This window comes from Pangasianodon hypophthalmus, chromosome 16 (assembly GCF_027358585.1).
Source record: "Pangasianodon hypophthalmus isolate fPanHyp1 chromosome 16, fPanHyp1.pri, whole genome shotgun sequence".
Taxonomy (NCBI): Eukaryota; Metazoa; Chordata; class Actinopteri; order Siluriformes; family Pangasiidae; genus Pangasianodon; species Pangasianodon hypophthalmus.
In genome coordinates this window covers 5,876,073-5,902,337 of record NC_069725.1, presented here as the reverse complement: position 1 = coordinate 5,902,337, position 26,265 = coordinate 5,876,073, and the positions used below count along the sequence as shown (strand labels likewise).

Genomic DNA, 26,265 nt, shown 5'->3' with positions numbered 1-26,265 from the left:
ACTGGGTTACCTTCTGTTAAGAACCCTACAGTAAGAACAGATAATAGAAACAAGGCTGTGCACAACATACACACACTAGCCACACACGTCATAAAGTATTGTTCTCCAATAACAGTACATTATGACACATTTTTCCACAGTAACCTTATAGGAAGTGGAGAAAATAACTGTAAGGTGTGTATTTCTAAACAAACACAGAAAATGTGTCCTTCTTGGTGGAACCCTGGGAAGGAAAAGTCCACCCAGGTGGGATTTGTTGCACGCTAGGGCTGTGTCTCAGATAACACACACATAGATAATGTTAAAAGAAAGCCTACATAACTGTCTTGTGTGTTCAGTTAAGAAATGTAAGACCCAGATGATGGACTCTATTTTCCCGAACATAGGAACTGGGTTATAATGGACACTGTTTTTTCCCAATAGCCAATCCCATCATGCACCACAGAAGGGACATGTTGATTGTTTTTGCTTTAACTACCCTACTATATCATACATTGCTATACTGCACTGAACACAAGCAAAAATTATGCACAAACTACAAAACAAGCAATAGTCATGTTAATGTTATTAATTAATACATAGTAAATGCATTTAAATGGTAGGTCCTTGTATGCAATTTAAGGCATAGCTTAGAATTTTGTTAGACCTGAGGTTTGCTAATTGAATTGCATTGTTATTTGGCAGTGCAACAACTGCAGGCTCCACACATCTGAAGGCATGTGTGACTATTTCTCTTGAGTTTTTTAAGTATCTAAAACCTAAACTCTTATGGCATCAAACTCTATGGCATCAAACTAAATTGGCACTACATAAATATGTCTTTAAAACAAAACTGATGTTGTTTTTTGTAAAAAGATGAAAAAAAATCTAAGGGATTTCACATGAGATGATCAGAAATGAAAAAAATCCCATATTTTGTGAAAACCTACAGTTTACTGATAGAGAGAAAGCATGAAACAAACTCTCTTCTGTACTATTCATGTAAAAGTGTGTGTGTGTGTGTGTGTGTGTGTGTGTAAGTGAGTGACTGTGCTCATTTAAATGTGTTCTGTCCCATATGAATGAGAGAGCATGTGTGTGTCAACAGTGTGTGTACTCTGTAAGCGTGTTACGCTTCCCTGAGGCTCCCTAAGTGACCCCGCTTCTCTGTAACCTCACATCCCCGGAGTGTTTACAAGGTCCTGTGTCACACCTGTGTCACAGAAATGAACATTCTGACCTCAAGGGAATGCTTTTTCACATGACCTCACTTTCAGTACTTTCATAGTGTTTCTTTAAGTCTCCATGAAGTCAGACAATCGCTGAACATGAGACGTTAGGCCGCGGCTGCGTCCCTCCTGTTGAGAGAGTTCAGAGTTCAGGCCAGAGCAAAGTGAAACAGCTTCGCAAACTCTCATGATTCTGAGTGTGTGTTTTCGATCTGCATCAGGTCTCACGTTATGTTTGACATCTATATCAGGCCTGTGGCACAAATGAAGCCTGCCAGATTGTTGTTGATTAATATAATAAAAAATAATAACAATAATAAAATCAACCAATGTTGTTAACCAGCTAAGTCAGTAATTTCTGTCTTAATTTATTTATTTTTTTGTAAAAACAATACAAAGTCAAATAAAATGAAGGGATAGAATAAAAAGAAAACTTTTTTGTGAATGTACATTTACTGTATTTTGAAGTTTATGATGAAGTGGGTTTCCATAACAGCAAAAACAATACTATATATGGATTCAATATATGATTTTGTATGTTTTGGTCATACGGTTTATTGTTTTTATTCACGAATGATGTCAAACATACATTATATTTTAAATTAGGATTAACAGAAAATCAGTATATGAATAAAAAGTCATTCAGTATAACATAAATAGAAAGAAAGAGAAAATAGTGAAGACTTTTAGCTATACTGTTTGGCGAATGTGTATAAAATTGCACGGTAGTCATTATACACCACCAAGAAATTAGCTATTTTAATTTATTTATTGATTGATTTTTTTAATCTGGTACACTGAATGACATTTAAATAGATTGAACCTCTGTTAATCCCGATTAAAGTATACTGTTTGACATTAGTTATGAATAAAAACAAAATAATTATATGAAAAAAACATATAAAATCATAACCATTTATCCATATATTATATTGTTTTATTCATGAATAAAGTCAAACATATACTTTAATGGGGATTAACAGAAACTGAAATGTTCGTTATAACATTATTTAAAAAAAAAAATCAATCAATAACTAAAATAAAACAGAGAACACTTTTAGCTATACCATTAAGCAAATATGTCCAAAATTGGACTGGAATTATTGTACACCACCAAACAATTTACTGATTTTATTTTGAAATCTGTTACTATTGAAAATTCTACATTGTTCTCTTTTCATCGGTAAGACATTTAATATATTATTTTAATTCTTCTAACATATTTTAATATAATTCCACTGATCACTTTTCTGTTTTAAGTCACTGAATGCATAATATTTTATTAAATTATCAGTTTAATTGCTGATGGTGTATTCTATGACAGTGTAAACCCTTTGCATCTTTGACCCATACATATGTCTCCTACGTTAATAAAAAAAAAATTTAAAAAAAAACCAAAACTTTTGAATAAACCAAATCTAGGGGACGTTTTTAAAAATGTCAAATTAACAATCAGAATTAAAAACAAACCCTAACATTCCATACACATCTTGTTTGTAGACTGATGTCTTTTTTTCATTATATAATTTGCTCATTAATTATAACTTGTTCCTCCATATGGTACTTCACTGTGTGAAACAAACAAAACCAGGGAAGATTTAGCAGAAGGCCGACAGGACATTAAAAGCCAATCTCTGAGCAAGTGAATCCACCCCCTGTCAACACGTCAAGCCCAATAACACAAGTTTGTTGTCTAGATCTCATCCTTCACAATACAGTAGTGTTTCTACACGTCTCTCCGGTGAGCCCGTTGTGGTGTTATTAATATTACTGTGCTGTAATTTCTAATGGTTGAGATTCCTTTCCTGTGTGCAAAGAAACCAAAAACCACAACTCTTGCCACAAGTGAGTTATCCCTTGCTTGTGTCCCAGGGGAGCGGTTTGGAGAGGAAAGGGGGGACACGTTTGCTTCTCTGACAGATGGGTCCTTGTTCCTGGCTTTTTCTCTCCCTCTTTCTCTCCCTCATTCCCTCAATCCAAAACACAGACACAGACACACTCGCTTACACTGAGACTGCACGAATACAATAGGAATTAAAGCCATGCACACATGCTCCCTCTAGCCCTCCTGAAAGCTGAGCCCCTTGTAGTAATAATAAAAGGAGGGTGTATCGGGGTGACGGGCATCGATCTGCTGGGTACAACTTTTGATGCAAATGAGGAACTTAAAGGTCTGAAATAAGCATTCTGTTCTGGGTTGGTGATAATTATTCAACAATTATATTGTTAGATAAAGGTACAAAAAAAAATTACGCGAGAACTGTTTGTGTGTGTGTGTTTTGGGGGTCATCCAATGTCCCCATAAATATAGGAATATTTGACAAGGAAAACTACAGCTTTGAGTAAATAATAATAATAATAATAATAATAATAATAATAATAATAATAAAACAGCCAATTGTTTCATTTTGGTTACTGAGGTCAAGGTTTGAGTTAGATTTATCATTAATTAGCTGCATTAGTAACTATGTCAGTGGAAGGTCCTCACAAAGATAGAAAGACCAACATGTGTGTGTTTGTGTGTGTGTGTCAGAATTATATCAGATATGTTTTAAAGTCCCAAAATGGCAGCCCTGTTTTTTTTTTGTTTTTTGTTTTTTTTTGTTTTTGTTTTGCTCAATGGAGCTATGTAGGTGAACGCATGAGTGTTGCACACAGGATCCTGGGGGACAGACATGGAGGACAACTGCGTCCCGACTCCCTTCAGTCGTACAGAAGAGCAGAGAGTCAGTGCAAACCCAGCATGCACTTTTACCCTTAATATCTATCAACACTGGCTTGACTACTATGAATTATTTCCTGTCTTGATTAGCAAACATCATGGCCAGTGAATGCGAAAGGAAGCGGCCACTCGAGCTAACGCAGTCGCAGGGGAGGCCGCGGGGGCCAGTCTGCCAGTTTGCGTAAATCAATCCCATATTATATCACAAGCCCAGCACATAATTGCAAGCGTAAAATTACCCATTTAGACACTATGCCACCTGCAACCCCTCTCTAGACATTCTGCTTCACTGCACTGACATTAACATGGCTGGAGGAATTGAGGATGGCAGACAGCTTTGTGGCTACATTTATGACCAGACAGAGCCTTTTAAAAGCTGTGTAAGGTGTATGGTCATGGAAAGCAATGTTACTAGCTTTTCTTTTTAATGCACTGTACAGAGAAGACAAAAATCCTTAGTTCATGTGTCTCTCTTGAGTTTGGATTTGGATTTTGGAAGTTTAGTATCAAGTTTAAGAGTCTTAGACATGCCTGTATGTACACATCTCATTAGTAGCTTAAGACTTTGGAGTATTTAATTTAAATCTGGAGCATTTAAGGGTTCTTCGGTTGTCCCTCTGAGGATTTTTTAGGAAACTAAGAACTAAAGAGCCCTATTTTTGTAGGAATGTAGAGAAACTCTTGGTGAAACGTTTGTCTTCCATACAATAAAGAGAAAAAAGATGTGTCATTTAAGCAAACCAGAAAACACTGTGTCGCAGTCAGGCTAAAGTCTTCATCACATCAGCGTTCATCCATTCCTGTCCCTGAACCTCAGCCCTGTTTGTGATGAACTGAGAGAGAGAGAGAGAGAAAGGGCGGGAGGGAGGAGGGGATTCCATCTGCCAAGCCGGCTGTCCTTTGGGATGTGGGCATACCCCAAGGGGCTTTAGCGGGGTGGGAGGGAAAGAGCCTGAATGGATTGCACCCATCCACTAATCAAGGGCCGTAATCTGTATAAGCAAACACAATGCACAGATTTTGTCTGTTCGTGGTGCAACCCACAGCTACAAACCTAATCATCAGACAGAGATTCATAAGTATCATAAACACAACAGCAATAAGACTGACATTTTGCAATTAATCACCGGGGCGAGCCGATTTGCGAGGATTTATTTCATCAAATTAAAACAGTTTTGTGCATTTGGCAGGAGGCCATGAATCGGTTGTGATCAGGTGCACACTACCCACAAGTGGCACTGTCTGATTCCCACTGTGGGCTTCTGCAAACGTGAGGCGAACACAGCATGTACACACACGCACACACATACACACACACACAGGCTACTTTTAGTCCAATTTCATTTCAGTGGCTTAAAAAGAACTCTTTGGTAAAACAGCATTGCTGTTCAGTGATGTTTAATGTGTGGTCTGGAAAGTGTCTGTTATTTTGGGTTGAATACAAAAATGTTCAAATATTTTCTTTTTGGGTTCCACTAGTGACCCAACCTGAAGAACCTTTAAAGATTCCTCCAGAGGCCTTTACCAAAGCCTTTATATGAGCATACTCTTAAGCCTTCTTCTAGTACCACAAGGGGTTAAATGAAGAACCTCAAACACAGAAAAAGTTCCAAGTAGATCCACGTTACAAATCCACCTAGATTCATTAACCATCCAAATAACCTTTGGGTAACCATTTTTTAGAGCGAGTCAAACTAGCAGACCAACTATGTTAACTTTTTTTTTTTTTTTTTTAGCTAAAGTCCTATGCTAAAGTTTATTTCTTGAAGCCCCACACTATTTCTACATGATTCCCACGCGCATATGGATGTTTGTGGCAGAAACCGAAAAAGCAGCTGGAAAGGCTTGGGCTTAAGTGAGACGAAAAGTGATTGTTTGTTGGCCACATGAAAGAAAGACAGACTAAATAAAAGGAATCAAGTTGCATCAGGTTTCATGGTCTCTTGTCAGCTTGGTGCTGCTGAGAAGGGCCTCGGTCTGGAAGGTGAGGGTCCACACGGGCGAACTGGTGCTAAGCATCCTATTGATTGTGCCACTCCTTCAGGGCAAAAGCAACTTCAGAGCCTTAGTTAACTCCCTTCCAGCCCCCTGAAAAGCTTATGGATTCGTTGGCTGTCTTTAAGCTGCCTGTCCTCCGGCATATTGTTTTGTGAGCCTTGCACAGTCAATATTAAGCTTGGCTAATGTGATATAGAGGCAGCTGCAGGAGCTCCAGTTATTACCATGACACTGCAGAGTGAGGGGTGTAATACCATTAAAAATAAATCAGTTGGTTTGATGATTTGGCATGGTGGAGGGATTTGTTGAGGCAGTTGCTATAATTCTATTATGTATTCTGGGAGAAGCTCAGAGGAACAATTGAAGCCCTTCCCCTAATTCGGCATAATTAAATTTATTTTCACCATTGGCCTTAACAAAAATAAAGAGGAGAATGTGGAAAGAAGTTTACTTTTTCAATTGCAAAATCAGCACCCATGGAGATCATTTCAGGGGCTTTTCTGATTTAAAGGCAGGTGCACACCTTTTTGACATTTTTCAGCTGCAGAGATTCTCTTCTTTATTTACATAAATCAGTGGTTAACCCGGGCTAGTGAATATTACAAATGGTGTTCATTCTTCTAAATATTAGATCAAGGCTTTGTGTGTGTCTGTGTGTGTGTGTGTGTGTGTGTGTGTGTGTGAAGTGGGAGGAGAGGGAGTTGCGGTGGAGTTGACTAGGCGATTTAGGGAAACGTGAGGCCTAGAAATTAATCTTTTTAATCGGTGTCTGCTCAGCAGACTCCTCTTTGGATTACCGGACACTTTTTAAAGTGTGCACGTGAGGCCGATTTGGCTCTGCCTCAATGACTTAAACCCTTAAACCCCAATCATACCCCCCACCCCCAAACAACCATCACCCCCAACCTTCCCCCAGGAAAATATAGCTTATAATGAAACAAATAAATTCTCTATATAGATTATGTTTAATAATGTTTACAATGCACTCACCTGTAATCCAGCCTGCCCTCACCAAAAGTAAATGGTCAGAGAAGTGTTATGGCTCTGTTTTAATGCATTATAGCTAGATATAACTACATCTATGATGGTAGCATTACGTTAACCCTTTCAGATTGAGAAGTTTGACTGATTGGTTAACAAATTAAACCTGCAGTGGACATGAATATGTTTTGTCAAAATTATTTTTCAGCCCTATTTATCAAGGTTGATCAAGTGCAAGAAAACAATAAACTGATTTTTGTTGTTGTTTGAATATCGTGGACAAAAATCTGAAAAGCCTGAAGGGGTTAAACAGGAAGAGTAACACTGATACTGATACAGACATTTCTATGCTCACAGATCTGATTCACTCTGTAAGTGGGTTTACTCAGCATGTTAGAAAACCAACAAACTGTGCTCAATTCTGAATAATCATAGGATATTAGTATATTTTCCTTTTTAGTCTACATGTGTTCGCTTTTAGTGATGTTTGAAATAATAGTTATAATAGCAACTGTTATGCTGCCAGACTAAATGTCAAAAATCTTAATTGATATTTTTGTCAATTTTGCAACAATGGATTAAAAATAACAGAGTTATAGCTACCCTGTATCTAATTTTCTGACTATTACCTATTATGTTTAGACTATTATTTTTATTATGTTGGACTTCAGTAAAATGTATAGTTTGTTCCTGTGTCACTCCATAGTGTTTTCTGTGGGCCTTTGTGTAGCCTACACTGTAAAAACAAAACTTTGGAGGATCTTATATGTTCTTTTTGGAAGCACACATGCTTTATCAACCTTCACAGCAAGCTTCTTGAGGACACTTTTAAGGGTTTCTATGACCAATAATATGGATTCCTCAGACAACCAAAGCCTATAAGACACTCTCAGGGGGAAAGGGCTTCCTCTATGCACTCCAAAAGGTTAGCTGTAAGCTTATATTGGTGTATGGTAAGATAAGGGTTATGTACAATCTCAAAAACAAGGTTCCAAGCAGATCCAGTTTACAAAAACTCCAACCATTAACTATCCAAATAACATTTGAGGAGCTTATATTTTCTAGAATTCAGTATGTCAAACCAGTACGCCACCTATGTTAAGAATATTAGAGCTAACAATGCTGTTTTGACACACCATCTAGTGCGGTAATGTGTAGTTTAGGACGCAGCCTTGCCTTAATCTAAAGCCCAAATGAGAAAACGCGGAAGCGCGCGCAGGGCCGTTGGTGTCTCAGTGGGGGGCGCGAGCGTGTCACTATTGTTCTGTCGCGCGAGACACATAAACGGCGATTTCAAGGCCCATTGAGCGCGCGATGGATTGGACCTAAAATCCAATCGGGGGCGGAGACTGAGCGCGTCCATTATCCTGAAGAGAGACAGCAGTAGTTTCCATCAGTTTACTACAGTTTGCTTTAACGTCTTAAGTTTATTGGAGATGATGGTAATAAAATCTTAGTTCAGTTCTTGGCAGATTGTGCAATATCGGTTATGTTCACGTGTGCTGCACATCAGATTATAGACTAAAGACTCTCTAACGATAGTCCTACGATGCAGGATTTATTTATTTATTTTTTGACCCGTCTTTGGTTGCCATTGTGTGCATGTCATATCAAGTTTCTGAGACCATTGATTTTAATTCATGCCAGATTTTGGTCTGCTACACATCATAGTTATGAAAATCGTGAAAATCGAGCCACTATTTTCAGTGTTACTGTTTTGCTAGAAATCTTTTTATTCCACTGGACAAGCATTGAAAGTGGTCAGAAACTGTGTAAGACAGGTGTGTGTTTGTTTGTTTGCTTGCTGGTTTGTTTGTTTGCTTGCTTGCTTGTTTGTTTGTTTGTTTTTATCAGAGACTTGTTCCCAAGCTTTTCTTTTTATGTAATTTGAGAAATTAAACTTAGAAGCATATATACAGTCATGTGAAAAAATTAGGACACCCCATGAAAACCTGTGTTTTTTTAACATAGTTAAACATATGGACATTTGATCTTCATTTTAACGATATTGGGAGATTCGAGTAAAATAACTAAACAAATAAAAACAAAGAAAAGTCTTTTTTAAATGATCTGTAAAACGTAATTTTAAAAAAATCCAATTTCTTGTGAGGAAAAAGTAAGGACACCTCTACATTTATTTGTACTTAAAATGGCTAAAATTATCTACAGGTGTATCACAGCAGGTGCAAATTATTAGAACATCGTTACAGAGCATTTTGAAGGAGGCTTGCCTTATTTAAACCTCAGACGTTTAGTTTGGTTTGCTCTTAATTGTTGAAGTGAGAGGTATCACCATGGCGTGATCCAAAGAGCTCCCTGAGGCCTTCAGAAAGAAGATTGTTGATGCTTATGAGTCCGGTAAGGGATATAAAAAGATCTCAGTAGAATTTGTATTCAGCCATTCCACTGTCCGGAAAATCATTTACAAGTGTAGAACATTTAAAACATCTGCCAACATGGCCAGGTGAGGCCGTCCAAGCAAATTCACCCCAAGAGCAGACCGCAACATGCTTAAAGAATTCTCCAAAAACCCTAAAATATCATCACGGGACTTACAGCAAGCTCTTGCTACAGTTGATGTCAAAGTGCATGAATCTACAATCAGAAAGAGACTGCACAACTTTAATTATCATGGGAGGTGTGCAAGGAGGAAACCTTTGCTGTCTGAAAAACATGAGGGCAAGACTGAAGTATGCCAAAGAACACATAGACAAAGGCCAAGACTTCTGGAATGATGTGCTTTGGACAGATGAGTCTAAAATTGAATTATTTGGATATCATAACAGAGGCCATATTTGGCGTGAACCAAATACAGCATTTCAGCAAAAGAACCTCATACCAGCTGTGAAACATGGAGGTGGAAGTGTTATGGTTTGGGGCTGCTTTGCTGCAGCAGGACCTGGCCAGCTCACCATCATAGAATCCACTATGAATTCTACATTGTATCAGAAGGTGCTTGAGGAACATGTGAGACCATCTGTCAAAAAAATTGAAGCTGAAGCGGAACTGGACCTGGCAATACGACAAAGACCCAAAACATACCAGTAAATCCACCAAGGACTGGCTGAAAAGTAAAAAAATGGAGAGTTCTGGAATGGCCAAGTCAAAGCCCAGATCTAAATCCTATTGAGATCCTGTAGAGTGATTTGAAAAGGACTGTGCATGCAAGAAACCCGTCAAACATCACACAGCTGAAAGAATTCAAAGTGATTTTTTGTTGTTTACATGCAATTACATCACTTTCATCTACAGGTACAAATTAAAGCAAGATCAGAAATTGACATATTGACATTTCTTAATAAAGAACTGAATATTTAATGGGGCGTCCCAATTTTTTCACATGACTGTAGTGATAAATGATTTGCAGTAGGGGAAAAAGTGTGTCTTGTCCTCTGGAAAAAATAGAAGACTTAAGAAAGGCCTATAATAAACTAGACTTAAGAAATGCTGACATCTAGTGGCCGCAGTCTGGTATTACATGACTGTGGCACATGCTTTTATTTCAACACTTCACTATTGCAATGCACTTTATATGGGAGTTACTCAATCTTCTGTGTCACGCCTTCAGCTGGTTCAAAATGCTGCTGCTAGGCTTTTGACTGGAAGCAGGAAATGTGATTGTATTACTCCTGTACTAGCTTCACTCCACTGGCTTCCAGTCTCATACAGGATCCAGTCTAAAGTGTTAGTGTTTATTTACAAGGGTTTGCATGGTTTGGCAACTTTTTTATATTTCTGACCTCGTTTCCCAACAACAGAACTCTAGACCATCACAGTCATCACATAGATTACAATTAATTGTCCCTAGATGACAATTAAAATTGAAGGGTGATAGAGCCTTTTCATTTGCAGGACCTAGGCCACTTCAACTCTTGAGATTTTTAAATAATGTCTCAAAATACACCTCTCTGTTTCAGCTTTTGAATCTGTTTAAATGAAGTGTTCTTACTTGTATTGTTGTGTCCTTTTTTATTTGCTTTAATTGTACAGCACTTTGGTGAACAGTTATTTTTTTTTTAAATGTGCTTTATAAATAAATGTGACTGACTGAGTGATCAGTCTTTCTGCATCTTTACAGCACTATTGTTTGTTTTGCTTGCTTGTTTGTTTACCATCATATATATATATATATATATCACATGCATGTATATGTGTGTGTGTGTGTGTGTATGCTTTGCTTTAAGGTGAGATACTCCGGTCTGATGTTGGTTAGGACCTACGTTGTTACATCGATACACTATTCAGTATGTCACAATATGTATATAAATTCACAGCTTCTAGCTTCTTCTACTTGAGAGGCCCCCCCGGTGGACAGCATGCAGCATGTCTGGGCAGGTATTAAGTATATCCCATTTGGACAAGGAGCATAAGGACAAGCTGTCTTTTGAGGGTTCTTAGATTTAAGAAGTTACTTATGTGCTATCCATGTGGAGATTTATCTCACATTTGACATGTGAAGAATAAAGAAAGCTAGGGCAATATGGATGATGAAATACTCTGGTGTTATTTCACTGGAAATAATGTTAACAACTTTGCTATTATATAGTTGCAGGAGTTATATTAGAATTTAGGAGGCAAAGGAGCCATTGCTTTCATGCATGCAAAAATATGGAAGAGAACTGCTCAATTTATGTGTTATTCTTTTTAATTAACCAAAATTTTTGACATTCATTTCAATAGAGACCTCAGAGATGATGGTTTGTTTTGGTCCCCTGTTGGTTGATTGGTGGAACTGAATGGTCACAAGGTCAGTTTCTTCGTTCACAGTGCAACCAACCGTATGAGAGATCCTATAGATCAAGGGTGTCCAATCTTATCCACAAATGGCCAGTGTGGGTGCAGGTTTTCATTCCAACCAATCAGAAGCCACTCCTGAGTCTACTGAAAGCCAAGATCAACTGATTAAACAGGTGGAATCCAGAGTGGCTCCTGCTTGATTGGAATGAAAACCTGCACTCACACTGGGCCTTTGTGGATAAGATTGGACACCCCTGCTATAGATTTATCTTGCTTAATTCCTGTTTGTGGGACTATAATATAATAATACAGTTGTAAAACAAGTGATATCAATTTAGTTTTAAAACAATGAAGGAATTTTAATGAAGTAAAATCTCGGCAAGAAAAGCACAATGAGAAATTCATTCATATTCAGTTGCTTTATCCTGGTGTGGGTCACTGTAGATCCAGAGGCTATCCCAGGAACACCTGTGACACACCTATTCACACCCGGGCAATTTAGCATAACAAATATACTGACATGTTTTTGGGAGATAGGAGGAAACCAGAGAACCCAGAGGAAACCCATATGAACACGGTGAGAACATCTAAAACTGTTCACAAAGTTTTGGATGTTCTTCAGGGACCCTGGAGCTGTGAGGCAGTAACACTACCCGCTGTACCAAGTTTATAAGAAACATTATGCACACTTTTGTTATTCCAGGTGAAAAAACCCTGATATTTCTAAAGTTTATCGATATGTACTATATTATTACAGATGACTGTAATTTCCTTGCTATCTGTTTTAGTTATACCAGTCAGCTTAGGTAGGAAGCATGGCAGACAAAATAAGCACCTATTACTCCAAAAATGCAATGGTATAAAAATAGAGAAGTTATTAATATCTCTGGCTCAGGACTGTTCACTTTCTCCAACTCACTCTTACAGACAGACACCTACACATGACTTATATATGAAACAAGCTGAGAGTCATGAAACGCTTTTTTTTTTTTTGACATCACACCTCCGCACTCTCTCTTCTCTCCTCACACACTCCTACACTTTTCACACACAGTGCCTTCCTCATCACTGGGCTTCTCTCTCTCTCTCTCTTTCTCTCTCTCTTTCTCTCTCCCCTCCCTCTCTATGAGGATGCAGTGTATCTGACACAGATTCTCTTTTACTCTCGCTCCTTCTTGTACAAAACCACAGTAAAAGATAGAGAGAAGTACATATATCTATAATTATTAAAAATTTAAAAATGGCACCGAAAAGAGAACCATCGATAAAGAAGTCTCCATCAGGTGGAACGTTACCAAGACTTGGACCTCCTTTCCCTTGTTCTGCCTCGACTCCTGCACCCCCAAAGCCGGTTCCAGAGCTCAAGCCTCGGCTACTGCGCCCCTCTGACTCCCCATTTGATCCCAGTACACTGGAGGTAAGTAATGGTCCTGCAACATTCAAGCTAAAATCCAACACTTTTATAGTTTTTAGTTTGGATTATATTACAATGTGTTCTGATGTATTTAAACTCCATATTAATTAAGGCCAACAATCTTCCTAAGAATAGCAAATAAACAAACAAAAAAAAAATGTACAAGACTTAAAATCATTTGAGAATATCATAGGTGTTGCCTGGCAGCATTAATCACCATGTAGTCTTTTTTTTTTTTTTTTTTTTTTGAAATATTTTAGAGCACCATTTTTTTTTTTTGGCTATCTTGCTATTTTAATTCATTTCTCCCAGGCATACAGAAATCTGTGTCATCCCAGCCCCCATATCTAGAGAGAATAGTAGTGCTATATCAAGGTCTTGAAATAGGACACTGGTAAGGGAGGCTGCCTAATATACATGGTATATTCCCTGAAACATTATCAGCTTCAGCACGAAATGGTCTTATATTGGAATCAACAGGCATAATTTCTTTCTTTATGTGTGTTCAGACTTTCTGTAGGATTAAACGTAAATAATGTAATAGAATGGTATGAAGTGTATTATTAAGACATGGTGTGAATTGTTTTAATCTGATCTCATGTTAGCTTTAAAATCTTTAAAATGTATAGACCTATCTATTTGTCTTCATTATCATGCAAAACATTATAGATACATCAGAAATTTGATGTACATCATGCATCCTCAAGTGAGCTTACATCTGCATTCATTAAAACATTTTCCCATATTTCAAGCATGGGTCACCAGTTTTGGTCCAGGAGAGCCACAGTCCAACATATTTTGATGATTTCTCTGCTATAACACACCTGTTAAATCAGGTAATTAACTAGTAAGTTGAATCACCAAACTGAGCTGGACTTTGGCCCAAGATGACTGTAACTCCCAACCTCTGATTTAAGGCAAACCACCCGTGATCTGACTATAACTGAATTTCAGTGAACTTGGCAGACAGACTTTAAATACCATATGCTCTCAGAATAAAGGGTACTATACTGTACAATTGCTTGTCACAATGTGTCTTTCACACGGGTAAGTGAGAGTAGTGTATCTTTAAAACTCACACATCAAAATTTCCTGTGTTAAATTAATACAACATTCATACACCACATGGTCAAAAGTATGTTGACAACTGACTATGACACCGATTCGAAAAACATGGGCATTAAAATGGTGTTGGTCCCCCATTTTCTGTTATAATAAACTCCACTCTTCTGGGAAGGCTTTATTGAGAGCATTAGTGAGGTCAAGCATTGATGTTGGGTGAGGAGGCCTGGGGTACAGTCATGTTCCAGTTCACCCAAAAGGTGTTCTGTGAGGTTGAGGTCACGGCTTGGGCCACTTGAGTTCTTCCACATCATCCTTGGCAAACCACGGCTTCCTGGATCTCACTTTGTGCACAGGGACATTGTCATGGTGGAACAGGTTTGGGCCCCTTAGTATTTTTCCCAGTGAAGGGAAATTTTTAATGCTACAGCATACAAAGACATTCTAGACAACTATGCACTTTCAAATTTGTGGCAACAGCTTGGGGAACGACAGAAACACTGGTTTATTTATTTATAAATTGTACAATGTAAACAATTTACTGTAAATTTTACAGTAATATACTGGCAACAGGGTTACATCTGTAACTCAAAGCCTTAACCACTGAGCCACCACAACTAACTCGACTAGCTTGCATTGATTTAACCACCACCACCACTGAATTAACTAAAACATTGCATCAATTGAATCAAAGCAAGCTGTTTGTAGTGGCTCAGGGGTTAAACCTTTGTGTTACAGAGTAGAAGGTTGTGTGTTCAAATCCCAGCATTGGCAAACTGCCATGGTCAGGTCCTTGAGCAAAACCCTTAATTTTCAGTTCATTTGTATCCTCCATTAAGAGCAAGCTGCTTTTTTTCTAACGTGTCAGACAAATTAGCAAATGTACTAGATTATGTGTAAAATAAAATAATACTATGTAAGATATTACACTACTTTACTGTAAATAAATGTTTTTCAGGGTTTTTTTAGTAATTGAATTTTTAAATGACTGCAAAATTCACAGTTAATTTTTTACAGTGTATGCTGAGTATGCTAAGCAGTTTTAATGCTATAATGTAAGTTCCCATGGTTAGTTTCTCAGGGAACTCAGCATGCTTTGGCATGGAGGCTGGAGCACTGTAAGCACACTGCAGTCATGAAGCCTGTACTGTATATCGTGTACTCTACAGTGACGTAACGTACGCGCGTACAACGCGATGACGTAGAACGCACGTTTCCAGATCTAACAGTCATCAACAGTCATCTTCATGCTTAGTTTTGCTGTTATATGAATGTCCGTGTAGCATATACAGATTCGTTGTGATTCAGATTCGGCGTCTCTTCCGGGTTTGAGAGCTAAAAGCCAGCGTAGGCGCTTGATTTCTTCACTCCGCCCGCAGCAGCAGCCCGCTTCATTCCTCGGTGCAGCTATGGTAGGCTTTTTCATAGCATTTGGCTAAAGGAGTTAGCTAAAGTTTACACTCGAGCTATTCAAGACAAGCCACGGAATATTTTTTAAAATATGTATATACTTGTAGCATTAGCTTTCTGGGCATTTCATTACTAGTTAGCTAGCGATATGTTTTTAGTTAGCTAGCTTAGTAATTGTAAAGGTAGTGTTTTTTCAATATAATTGTAATATATAAAATATTTAGTTAATATTAATTTAAAAAATGTTTTATAAGTCTTTGTATTTGTAGCTAGCTTCATTTTTATATGGTTAAGTTTGTTACTTACGGCTAGTCAACACCAGACGTTAGTCGCGCAGAGTTGCTTCTCGCGCATTAGCTCGTTAGCCAGTTAGCTAACTTGAATTCCAAAGCCTTTTCCCCGTCCTGTTGGATTATCTGTTTACTCCGGCTCCTAACGCTTTATCTTTAAACAGTGCGACTTCACAGAAGACCAAATTCTTGGTGAGTTTATCCGAAATGATGTCATTTAAAAAGCTGCATGTGGCTCTATCTGTAACGTGAACCTTCTTCTTTTTTCATTTCCCTAGCGTAGCTCCATCACCTGCTTCTTGCAAACAAATCTTGCCATCTTTCCTTATTGCTGTGTATTATTTTCTTCCTCTCTCTTGCATCTGTGCAAATCTCCAGATTGAGTTTAACTTGGAGCAAATACATGGTGAGTGCTCTGAAAGGTTCAGCACAGTACATGGCCTTTTTAGTGCAAGTACAGACTTGTAGTGTGTTTGTCCTGTGAGCTTTTTGTGTGTGTGTTTTTGTTTTGCATGTGGCTAATTGAGTCCCAGTCGAGTTTTAATGTCTTGTGCATGAATCAGTTACTCGATGAGGAAAGTGTTGGTGAGAGTTTGAATATCAGGGAAGTGGTTTTAGTTGTGCTTTAGGAAGTCCAGCTGTGTGGGTCTGTGGGTCGAACATTTCAGGGTGTGTCCCACAGGAAACAGCCTGTAGTTTCTTCACACTAAAGTGTGCACTAACTGTTTTGACTTGCACTTTCACTCTGAAATTATATCCACGTTAGATTAATCTGTCATTTTGATTCTTGATCTTATTCAAGTTCTCTTCACTGTCGTTCAAATGCAACACAGCTTAAGGACAGGTATGCGAGTTTCCAGTCCTGGTCTCTGAAAGGGACGCAGTGGCCTTTTTAGGTGCCCAATCGTTTCAGGTTCATCCCTTGTCTGGTTTGTTTGATTAAAGATGGTTGGCATAACAATGTTCCCCGGTCCCCGTTCCCCTGTTCCCAGTCACTCCAGCTCCTTATATGGTTAAAGGGAAGGTTTCCAGGCAGTCAGGGAACGGCCACATTCCAGCAAGCAGGAAGCACAGCACAGCCGAGTTATTTGTGGAAGGCCGTCCCAGTCAGTTACGCTGAACTTTAGTACTCTGCTGCTGACTACTAAAAGAAAAGATCAAACTAGTTTATTTACACACCGTTTTAACTGATAATGGTCATCATTAGTAGTATGGAATTTCTTTCTTTTTTTTACCTACAGTGAGTTTTTGAATGCAGCATGTTGGATTCAAGATTTTTTTTTTTATTTTATGCTTACATAATACTATAAGAAAGATCATTGCCATTCTTCTCGTTATTTAAATCACAATTGTTAATCACCAACATGCAAGACAGACCCTGTTGTTTAAAAGTTGTGTCTTCTTGTACATGTGTAATTCGATATAACTTCCAGTGTATAATTATTTAATTATTTTTAATTATTTAATTATTTAATTATTTTATAATTATTTAATCAATAAGAAGCTCAGTTGTCATGTTCTGGGTTAATCTAATTTAAAAAAAAAAAAAAAAAAAAAAAAAAAAGAGAGAGTGAGAATCAGACATTAATAAATATGCACCACAACTGTCTGTAGCCAGATACAGTTAAAATTTGATTAATGTGCTTGTGGTTTTGGTGCACAAATATATAATGTTAGCCAAACTCTCAAAATTTATATTTATATTTAACTGAGGAAGCCAGGAATTGTGCAGCAGTGTGCTCATGTGATGCTTGATACTCCAGGTATATCAGTGTGCTGACCTTTTAATAAATTATAGACTGAGGTTAAGCTCAATCATAAACTGAAAAGGACAGAGTAATCTAGCAGTAGAGTTAATATTCTCTCCCTTGGTGTGTTAGTTTAATACAGGCTGTTTGAAAAATGATCTGTGAAGATTTTCTCCAATGTAAAAAGTCAACCAGGAGGTGTATAAGTTCTAGTACTGTCCAAGTTTTTCTGAATACCAGGTTTTGACATCTTCATTTCCTGTTGAAAGCGTTGATATGGAGGGTATGTGGCAGCATTCGGATTATCGCCTGATTGTTTTGCGCATCACTAATGCTGCTCATATTGAATGTTTGTAACTTTGTTACTTGAAGAAAAAAAACCATTTGGGTTTTGTGCATTTAAATTTCCTTGATTGGTAATTCTATGTATGTGTAAATTTTTCATTTAGTATCTAATTTGTAAAGATAATTTTTGGACACACTGTGTGTTCATCATTATTGAAAGGCCACAAATGATTGCCTCTGATTGTGTAGTGTGAGAGGTGTGTTAAACTCAGGAACTCTGTCATTGTAATGATGCTTATCATCATATAAGCAATGCCGTCCCTCAACATTGTTAAGGCGTGTGCTTTTAGTGTGTTATGTCAAGCGTATGATCTGTTGTCCATGTATGTGTGTGCGTATCAAGATGTGATCTTAGGGATATGGAATTTTTAAGCATTATCTTTGTGATTAGGATCTTTTTTTATTATTATTATTTGGTTATGTTCAGGCTATTTTTAATCCGTGTGGTAATAGACTGGTTTTTCATATTCTTAACTTGTATGAGACAAATGTTCTATAGCTTATGCAAAAGGAATAGCTTATGACAGGGAACGTACCTTCTGCTTGGTTTCTCATCAGCACAGTTTGCTTTATACCCGATAGGGTTAAAAATGGATGCTGAAAACAGTCTGGAATAACATTAATATTGATTGCTGGTGCAGTGTTTCTTTGTACTCGGGTTACGCCACTGTTTACCTGGAGTCTTTATCTGTGTTTCTGTTCTTAATGTCACTTTACTCCAATTAACTGGATTTTATGAAATGCATGTGTCTTTTTTAACATGACCTAATGGAACAATCTTTTTAATAGAAAATATTCTCCTCTTTTTTTTTTTTTTTGTTGCACGTTATGTGTCTTATCACCCGCCTCTCTTTCTTTACTTTGTGCACTCACACACTTGCCCGTTTCCATATTTGTTCCTGATGCTTATCGTGTCCTGTCCTCTCTCTCTGTCTCTCTCCCCCTCCCCAGAATTCAAAGAGGCCTTCCTCCTGTTTGACCGGACGGGAGATGGGAGGATCTGCTACAGTCAGTGTGGGGACGTGATGCGGGCCCTCGGCCAGAACCCAGTCAACGCTGAAGTGCTCAAGGTTCTAGGCAACCCCAAGGCTGAGGGTAGGAATACAGAGCCAGCGCTCTGTGTATTATTGCTATACACCTACAAGAAAGAAAAAAAAAAAGGGAGAGAGAGAAATGCTGATGCTGTAAGATCTGTAAGGGTTTAATTGCTGAAACCGCAGCATCAGTTGCATATTCTGTGTTCCAGAGATGAACATCAAAATGCTGGACTTTGAGCAGTTCCTGCCCATGCTCCAGGCCATTGCTAAGAACAAAGACCAGGGCTCCTTTGAGGACTTCGTGGAGGGGCTGCGAGTCTTTGACAAGGAAGGCAACGGCACAGTAATGGGCGCTGAGCTTCGCCATGTTCTCACCACACTGGGTAAGCCGACTTCTCTTTAGAGGAGATTATATATAACGCTGTCCCACATATCTAGTGCACTCAGAATAAAACAGTACAACCTGCAACATTTAACATTTAAGTTTAAGGATGCAAGCTGATAATCCTGTTTAAGCTGTACCTACTGTGATGCATATGACAGTATAGTATAAAGAGAAATGTGTTGTGTGGAACTGAATTATGATTTTTATCCAAAGCAGTGATATTATGATATTAGCAGTTCTAGCTAGCATAACCTTCAATTTATTTCCCCACAAAGCTTTCTACAAAGCCCCTCCATCCATAGAATGTCAGAAAGCCACACCAGTGTGCACTCTTTGCTGCATGCTATATTTACTTCAGGTTTTTTTGTAGTATAATTTTTTCTTGGAAACAATGAAACCAGAACATTTGGGGGAATGTGATCCTTCACTGTCATTTCGTCCAGTAATTTCATCCAGCAGTATCAGTAGCACTAGTGAAATCCTGTGTTTTCTGATTTTTGACATTAGAAATAAGTTGAAGCCACCACAGGTGTCCAACTCCTCCTGTCAAACACACACCTTCCATTTAAACCTCTCTTTCAAAACTCTTATAGCCTCCCCTTTTGTGGGTTGACCATGCACATGCAAAATAACTGACATGCAGGAAGGATGCCTTCATACAGCTACGTTTTACTGATGCTTTCCAAGCAGACAGTGCTGACGTTTATAATTGCTAATTACTAGTAGTATGCAAAAATGTGACGGTTTGCGTCATAGAAGTGTGTAATTCACATCATGTACATGTTGAGTATTCTATTAATTACGCGTCTAATGCAGTTGCATTGTTTGAACACCAGACGTCCCAATCGCCGCAACCCTTAGAGTTAAAATATATAGAGAGCATGCTGACCGATAGCTCCAGGTCACAACAGCTGACACGCATTATAGGTTACATAATGGTTACACAACCACGTTATAACCATTAAAAAGAGCTCTTCAGTAGCTTTCAAAGGACACCAGCCCCGCGCAGCTGCCGTTTACCTTGCCCGAGAAAGAGGCAGTGGACAAGCTTGGAGCTCTGTTTTTAGGAGATTTTATATACAGACTTATTTATTTTTAAGATATGGTGAACCTATAGTACATTTTATTTACAATATTAAACCTCATAGTAATTTTTTTGTTTATTTTTGTAGCAATTTTTGATTTATTTAATTTTATACACACAAAAAACACTGTTTTGCATTGTTTATGATTCAGAAATAAAAAGTCTTTTCAGTCATAATTTTTCTTCATTAAAATTTTGTTCAAAATATTTTGATAATTGAGTCAGACTGAATCCTGAAGCCAGTATTGTGAATCGTGACCGGCGTGTATCATTACACCCCTACTGATTTAGATTATTTTCCTCAGAGTATAATTTTTGTAATGCAAATCAGATATTATATCAGAAGTGCTTTATTTTTAAGTCATTTGAAATAAATGACTTTTGATTTTTTCCTTAAGGAGAGAAAATGACAGAGGATGAGGTAGAAACACTCCTGGCTGGACACGAGGATGCCAATGGCTGCATCAATTATGAAGGTAAAGAGATGGGTAATATATAATGAAACCCTAAACCTGGTGTTTTGACCACAGTAGGAATTTAATGTGCATTTTGTTCTGCATTATGATCTGTCTTGTGTATCAGTATAAAGTGCATAATGCTTAAAGATTCATGCAATATAATGTTATTTTGGTTAGCGGGGTACATGTCATAACGTTTACTGGTCTCTCGCAGCTTTTGTTCGTCACATCATGTCTGGCTGAGAGCCGTCTCAGGCGTACGTCCTCCTCCTGCCATCAACACGTATACAATAAGACACTTCGATCTAGACTCATATTCCTTTATACAAGCATGCATGCCTGCACAGGATATCATTAGCACTACAGCCATTTGGAAATTAAATTTAATATGGTAACCACACTAGAAATGGTCCAGTTATTATCAAAATAATCTGAAATGGGTGGAGAGATTATATAATCTGTAAAGCCCTGTTTTTGCTCAGAATCTCTGTGAAGCATGGCATGTCTGTATTTCAAGGGTCTGGTTCAAGCTGGTGTTAGTGTGGAGGTTTTGACTCGTTGTTTTACGCTCATGTTTGTACAGCAGCAGCAGCAGCAGCAGCTCACTCTGGGCCCCTGGCTGTGGCATGCACTCTGCATGCGTCTGGCCCAGCACTGCGTTGGCCACAAGGGCTCGGCTGGTTTACATCCACGCTGCACAATGCCACAAGCGGTTCATGCATATGTATACATATTAGAGACCTAGACAGGTGACACAGGGTGCACCACTGCTTCTTCCCACTGCTTTTTTATTTTTTTATATTGTTTCTCGTAGATGATCTTTGTTTTACTGCCTTTTCTTTAATGCTTTTTAAGATTCATATAAAAGTTGTTAAGGTGATAGCATCGTTTGTTGCACCTGTAATACAAAGCTAATAACCAAATACACGAGAAGATTAGCATTACTTTTTCCATTGTCCAACAAATCGGCACAGCTAGCAATGTTGAATCAGCTTAATCATAACAACTTAATCACAGTAGGTTTTCATTTGTCAAGTATTTTTGTCAGTGGTTATCTCGCGAGCTAACTTATTTAGCTAATGGTAGTACAGGTCAATTGTGTGGCTGTTTTTATATGTGCTATATAAATAAACTGAACTTGAACTTGAACAGGTGAAGACACCAGATTATTCTGTGAAAAATAAAACAATTGTTTTGTCTTATTCAGATATAGGCTGTTTGGTATATATTTTGTCTTTGGCAGTGGCCCAATTTTTGCTCAACATTTGATATCCAAATTTCTATCTTCCATCAACCTTGATAATGTAGACTAGATGGATGAGAAATTTTAACTTTTTCCCCCTCCCTGTACAAGTGAGCTCTAGCTATATTGTGTAGATTTTTAGGTAAAAATGAAAGAAAAGCGTTACTGATTCGGGGGATCATATACATGATATGGGCAAAAGTTTGTGGACACCTGACCATTACATCCATGTGGACCATTCCCAAACTTTTTTGAGACAAATTTGGAAGTGCACAGTTGTATAGAATGTTTTTTGTATGTTTCCCTTCACTGTAATTTCCCTTCACTGGAACTAAGCGGCCTAAACCTTTGTGCAGAAAGTGAGTTTCATGAAGACATGGTTTGCCAAGGTTGGAGTGGAAGAACTTGAGTGGCTCTGAACACCTTTAGGATGAACTGGAACATTGACTGCACCTCAGGCTTCCTCGTCCGACATCTTGTGGCTCAATCGCGCTCCAAAATCTAGTGGAAAGTCTTCCCAGAAGAATGGAGGTTATTATAACAGCGAAGGGGGACTAGCACATATATGTGTGATCAGATCCACAAACTTTTGGCCATATAGTGTATCCTCTAAAACAGGATATTCCTGAGCTTCTGATTAGCCATGGGAATCCTGCAATAGTCTTTTATAACCAGAGCTGTTAGGTTCAAACTGCCTTTCTGTGTTATTGTGCCTGAAAGAAGTACAGCCAAAAACCCACCCACAAATTTCCATTACCACTTAACACAGAGGTTGGGACACAACCTTGAATTCTCTAACAGCCTTCAGATTTTTCCACGTAGTGGAGAAGGACATCAGCTATCTAGGTCTCAAGTATGTATATCTACGAGTTCAAGGCAGTGCGGTTTAAAGGAATTACAAAAGTCTTTCAGAGTATATACACTGTGATTGTCTCATTTGGAAGCTTATGTAATGTGTCACTCTAGAGACATTGTTCTAGCATGTGGCACATTAAGTAAGTTTAATTAATTGAGACAATAAGAGGTGTACATTCTCCCAAAGCTTTCAGAGCAGCACAGTGCTTCTTTTACTAACCAACCAGTGGCAGTGAGTTGCTATAATGGATTTGCTGCACTTTCTCCTTTCCCTGATGATTGACAACTGGGCTATATAGACTCTGTACTGTTCTCTAATCTTGACCTGTTGTAGAGGAAAACCTGGAGGAGCTTCTCTAACTTTCTCTTGAATCCTATAGACCTGGTCAAACCCTTAAGCTCTGGCTGAGTAGGAGTAGAGATTATCACTCACTGTTGCCTTTCTCTGGTATAAATGAGGATTGTTGGGTCATTCCTATCTACAACATGCCATATGAGCCAAATGTTACAGCAGTGGCAGTGAGGACACATGGGACGAGTCAGTCAAGTTAGAACTGACTAACCGTTAGATGATTCAAAGACAAATTTGAAGTGAAAGGCTTTCAAAAGTCAATTTTAACCAACATCTTAATCCACACCAACTGTGTGAGATTTACATCTGTCAAAATGTGACCCTGTCTTTTTTCCCTGTTTCTGCTTGGAGTCTTATTTTATATTTGCATGTGTCTCTGATGTAAATCGTTCAAATCTCACACTATATGTTGTGATATATTTATATCTACTGATAACTGCAGAGGCAAGAATTGCCACAAATTTTGTCCTGATCAAAAACAAGCAAGCTGCTTTATTTTAGGTCATTTTTAAGTGAGTTTTAGGTTAAACATCAGTATGTCAAATAACATTGTACTCAAAAGATTTGAAAGTGATGATTATGAAAGGTGCACTGTGTGACATGTTGTAGATGGGGTCCCCTTCTCCTTTTTCTTGATGCATTTACTGTGATTGTGTCCTAAAACTTTGTCCTTTTTCTGTTACAGAACTTGTGAGGATGGTCATGAATGGTTGAAGATAAAGAAATCAACAAATTTTTGTCTCCTTGTGCATTTGTCTATTTGTCATCATCTGTATTTCTTGCCATTCCAGTTCATTCATTCTTCTCCACATCTTTTGCTTCTCTACTTCGCACATTTGCACTCATATGTTTTTATTTTCAAAAGTGCCTTTATCTTCCCTGGTTAAGGTCCCACATGGCCTCATCACTAGTGTCCAGAAAGCGCAGTGATATTAAAAAGCACATAGCTGCATGAAGGAGAACTCTCTGCAATAAAACCTCTTCATGCAGCACAGGTCTGTGTAGTAACATCTTAGATGCAATATATCTAGTCAATCCTCAGGCGCTTTAGTGGTGGACATTGCTTTATTGCCGGGCAGTTGCATCTTCCTTTAGCTGCCTCATACAATAAGGGGCAATTTTATGCAGAAAACATTAACATCTGAACTAAAAGGTCATGTTTAAAAATGTACCATTTTCAGTTTTGTTTTTCCTCTCAATGTTTGGGCCTAAAATAAAATACATTTTAAAATATATTTTCTTGGCATTTTTAGTCCTATTTACTGTGTGCTTACATGCAATTTTTTTTCTTTTTTCTTTTTTTTTTCTTTTTTCTCTGGTGTATGCTTTAAAATTATTTTTGTGGTTGGCCTGTAGACAAAATTGATATTAAATATTACACTGTTGGATACATGAATTTGGTAGGATGCTAGAAAAGAACCGTAGCACAAAACTCATAGATAGATGGCGCCATAGTCACATTTGTTATCTTATTCCATGATGAAGAGTTATTTGAACTACAGAAATGTATGACCATTTACTACTGGCTACATGTACACGTATAGTCTATGTCATTTTACCTAAGCATCAATAAAGTAGAACATATAATTGATTTTTTTTTTTTTTTTTTTTTTATTATAGTGGTTTTGCGCTAATACCGATTGTCCTAAAGCCTCTTTACAGACACCAATAACATTAGCTCTCAGTAAGGAAACCAGGGATGATATCAAAGAGCTAAGAAGGAAGAAACATTGGGAGGAACCAAGAACTGAACAGGGAGAGTCTAGCCTTCCTTGGCCACACTGTCACAAATAAGGTAGTCTAGAAGTTCCAATTAGACTATAAGTTACTGATTATAACACAAAACATTTATACCAGTTATAACCAAAATCAGAATAGGTTTAACTCTATTTATAATTTGCAGGTGAATGATGGTTGATCCTAGTCAGCAGGCAAACAGTGAAGAGTAAGCAGGAGTTTGTAGGCGTCAGGACAGCATGAGTAGGATCCTGATGAGAGCAGGTGCTTGCGCACATGATTTCAGGAACAAGAGGTAGAGACATACCTGCTTAGTATGTTGGATCAACATATGCATAACTTTTAAGATCTGAGTGTAATAGTGCTCAGGCAGTCCTAACTACTGACTAAAAGGAAAAAAGCTGTGGGCTTCAGTCATGACGAGTCCCTGAGACACCAGCAACTGTGTAGTCCATCATCAAAAAAGTGATTGCTTGTGAATAGAATGGAGCCAGCACCAATATCTCAGTTCACCAAAACTAGTCTTGTATGTTTACCCCTGTATAATGTCAACTGTATTCTGTATTAAACAGGTAGGTCTGTAGTCTAGACCTAAACTAGAAAGAAAGTATCTTTTAATCCTAAAAGTGTGTAGGAAGCTATTTAAAGGTTTTGGAACTTGCTGCAGTTTTGGTACTTATAAGAAACCTTCAAATAATATGGATCATTCAATTTTCCTAACTTTGTTCACAGACACATCTCAACACTTTAATACTCCTTTAAAACGTTTAATTAGATTTTTATGAATTACATTATTCCTCTTGCTCATCTAAGCTATTTAACTGTTTTTCGCTTATTCTATTTTCTGTGAAAACACCAAAAACACAAGGTGATATTATTTTAGCCTTCATATAAAAGGAGTTGGTGAAATTACAGAAATGCCAATATTAAAGAAAAACCAAAATTCACCCAGGAGCCTTGTGCCACATCATAAAGCTAAGTATTATTACTGTAGCTGCAATAAGCTGCATTGATGATTGTAGGAAGCATGCTGCACATAATTATCATGCACAGATTTCCCTAAATGCTGTTTATTGTTCTGAGACTATGTTACAGCCAAGGGAACATACATCATTACACAATATTAAACACTTAGATGCAGTACTGTATATGGTACATATGAAGTGATGAATGATAATAGTAAAGACACAGGATATTTT

The 26,265-nt window shown here is 37.9% G+C and overlaps 1 protein-coding gene across 5 annotated transcripts; it reads left to right on the top strand.

Moving 5' to 3' along the window:
- Positions 1–12,871: 12,871 nt before the first annotated feature.
- Positions 12,872–24,564, top strand: zgc:153867 (uncharacterized protein LOC337226 homolog). 5 transcript variants are annotated; one of them, XM_026920088.3, is made up of 7 exons: positions 12,872–13,063; positions 16,201–16,228; positions 18,867–19,010; positions 19,162–19,335; positions 20,820–20,897; positions 21,094–21,136; positions 24,015–24,564. In XM_026920088.3, exons 1-6 carry the CDS (start codon positions 12,887–12,889, stop codon positions 21,120–21,122), a joined length of 630 nt encoding a protein of 209 aa, XP_026775889.1. In that variant the 5' UTR covers positions 12,872–12,886; the 3' UTR covers positions 21,123–21,136; positions 24,015–24,564. The 5 variants fall into 5 exon arrangements, with proteins under 5 accessions (XP_026775889.1, XP_034167639.1, XP_026775890.1 ...); XM_034311748.2 differs by having other exon boundaries at positions 21,094–21,162; XM_026920090.3 differs by lacking the exons at positions 12,872–13,063; positions 16,201–16,228 and adding exons at positions 15,364–15,534; positions 15,987–16,014.
- The last annotated feature ends 1,701 nt before the right edge of the window (positions 24,565–26,265 follow it).

Bases quoted from the DNA above. Each gene is read 5' to 3' on its own strand.
- zgc:153867 (XM_026920089.3), top strand. From the start codon at position 12,887: ATGGCACCGAAAAGAGAACCATCGATAAAGAAGTCTCCATCAGGTGGA. The intron at 19,011-19,161 runs GTAGGAATACAG...TCTGTGTTCCAG, and splicing joins AGGCAACCCCAAGGCTGAGG to AGATGAACATCAAAATGCTG. The intron at 20,898-24,014 runs GTAAAGAGATGG...TTTCTGTTACAG, and splicing joins TGGCTGCATCAATTATGAAG to AACTTGTGAGGATGGTCATG.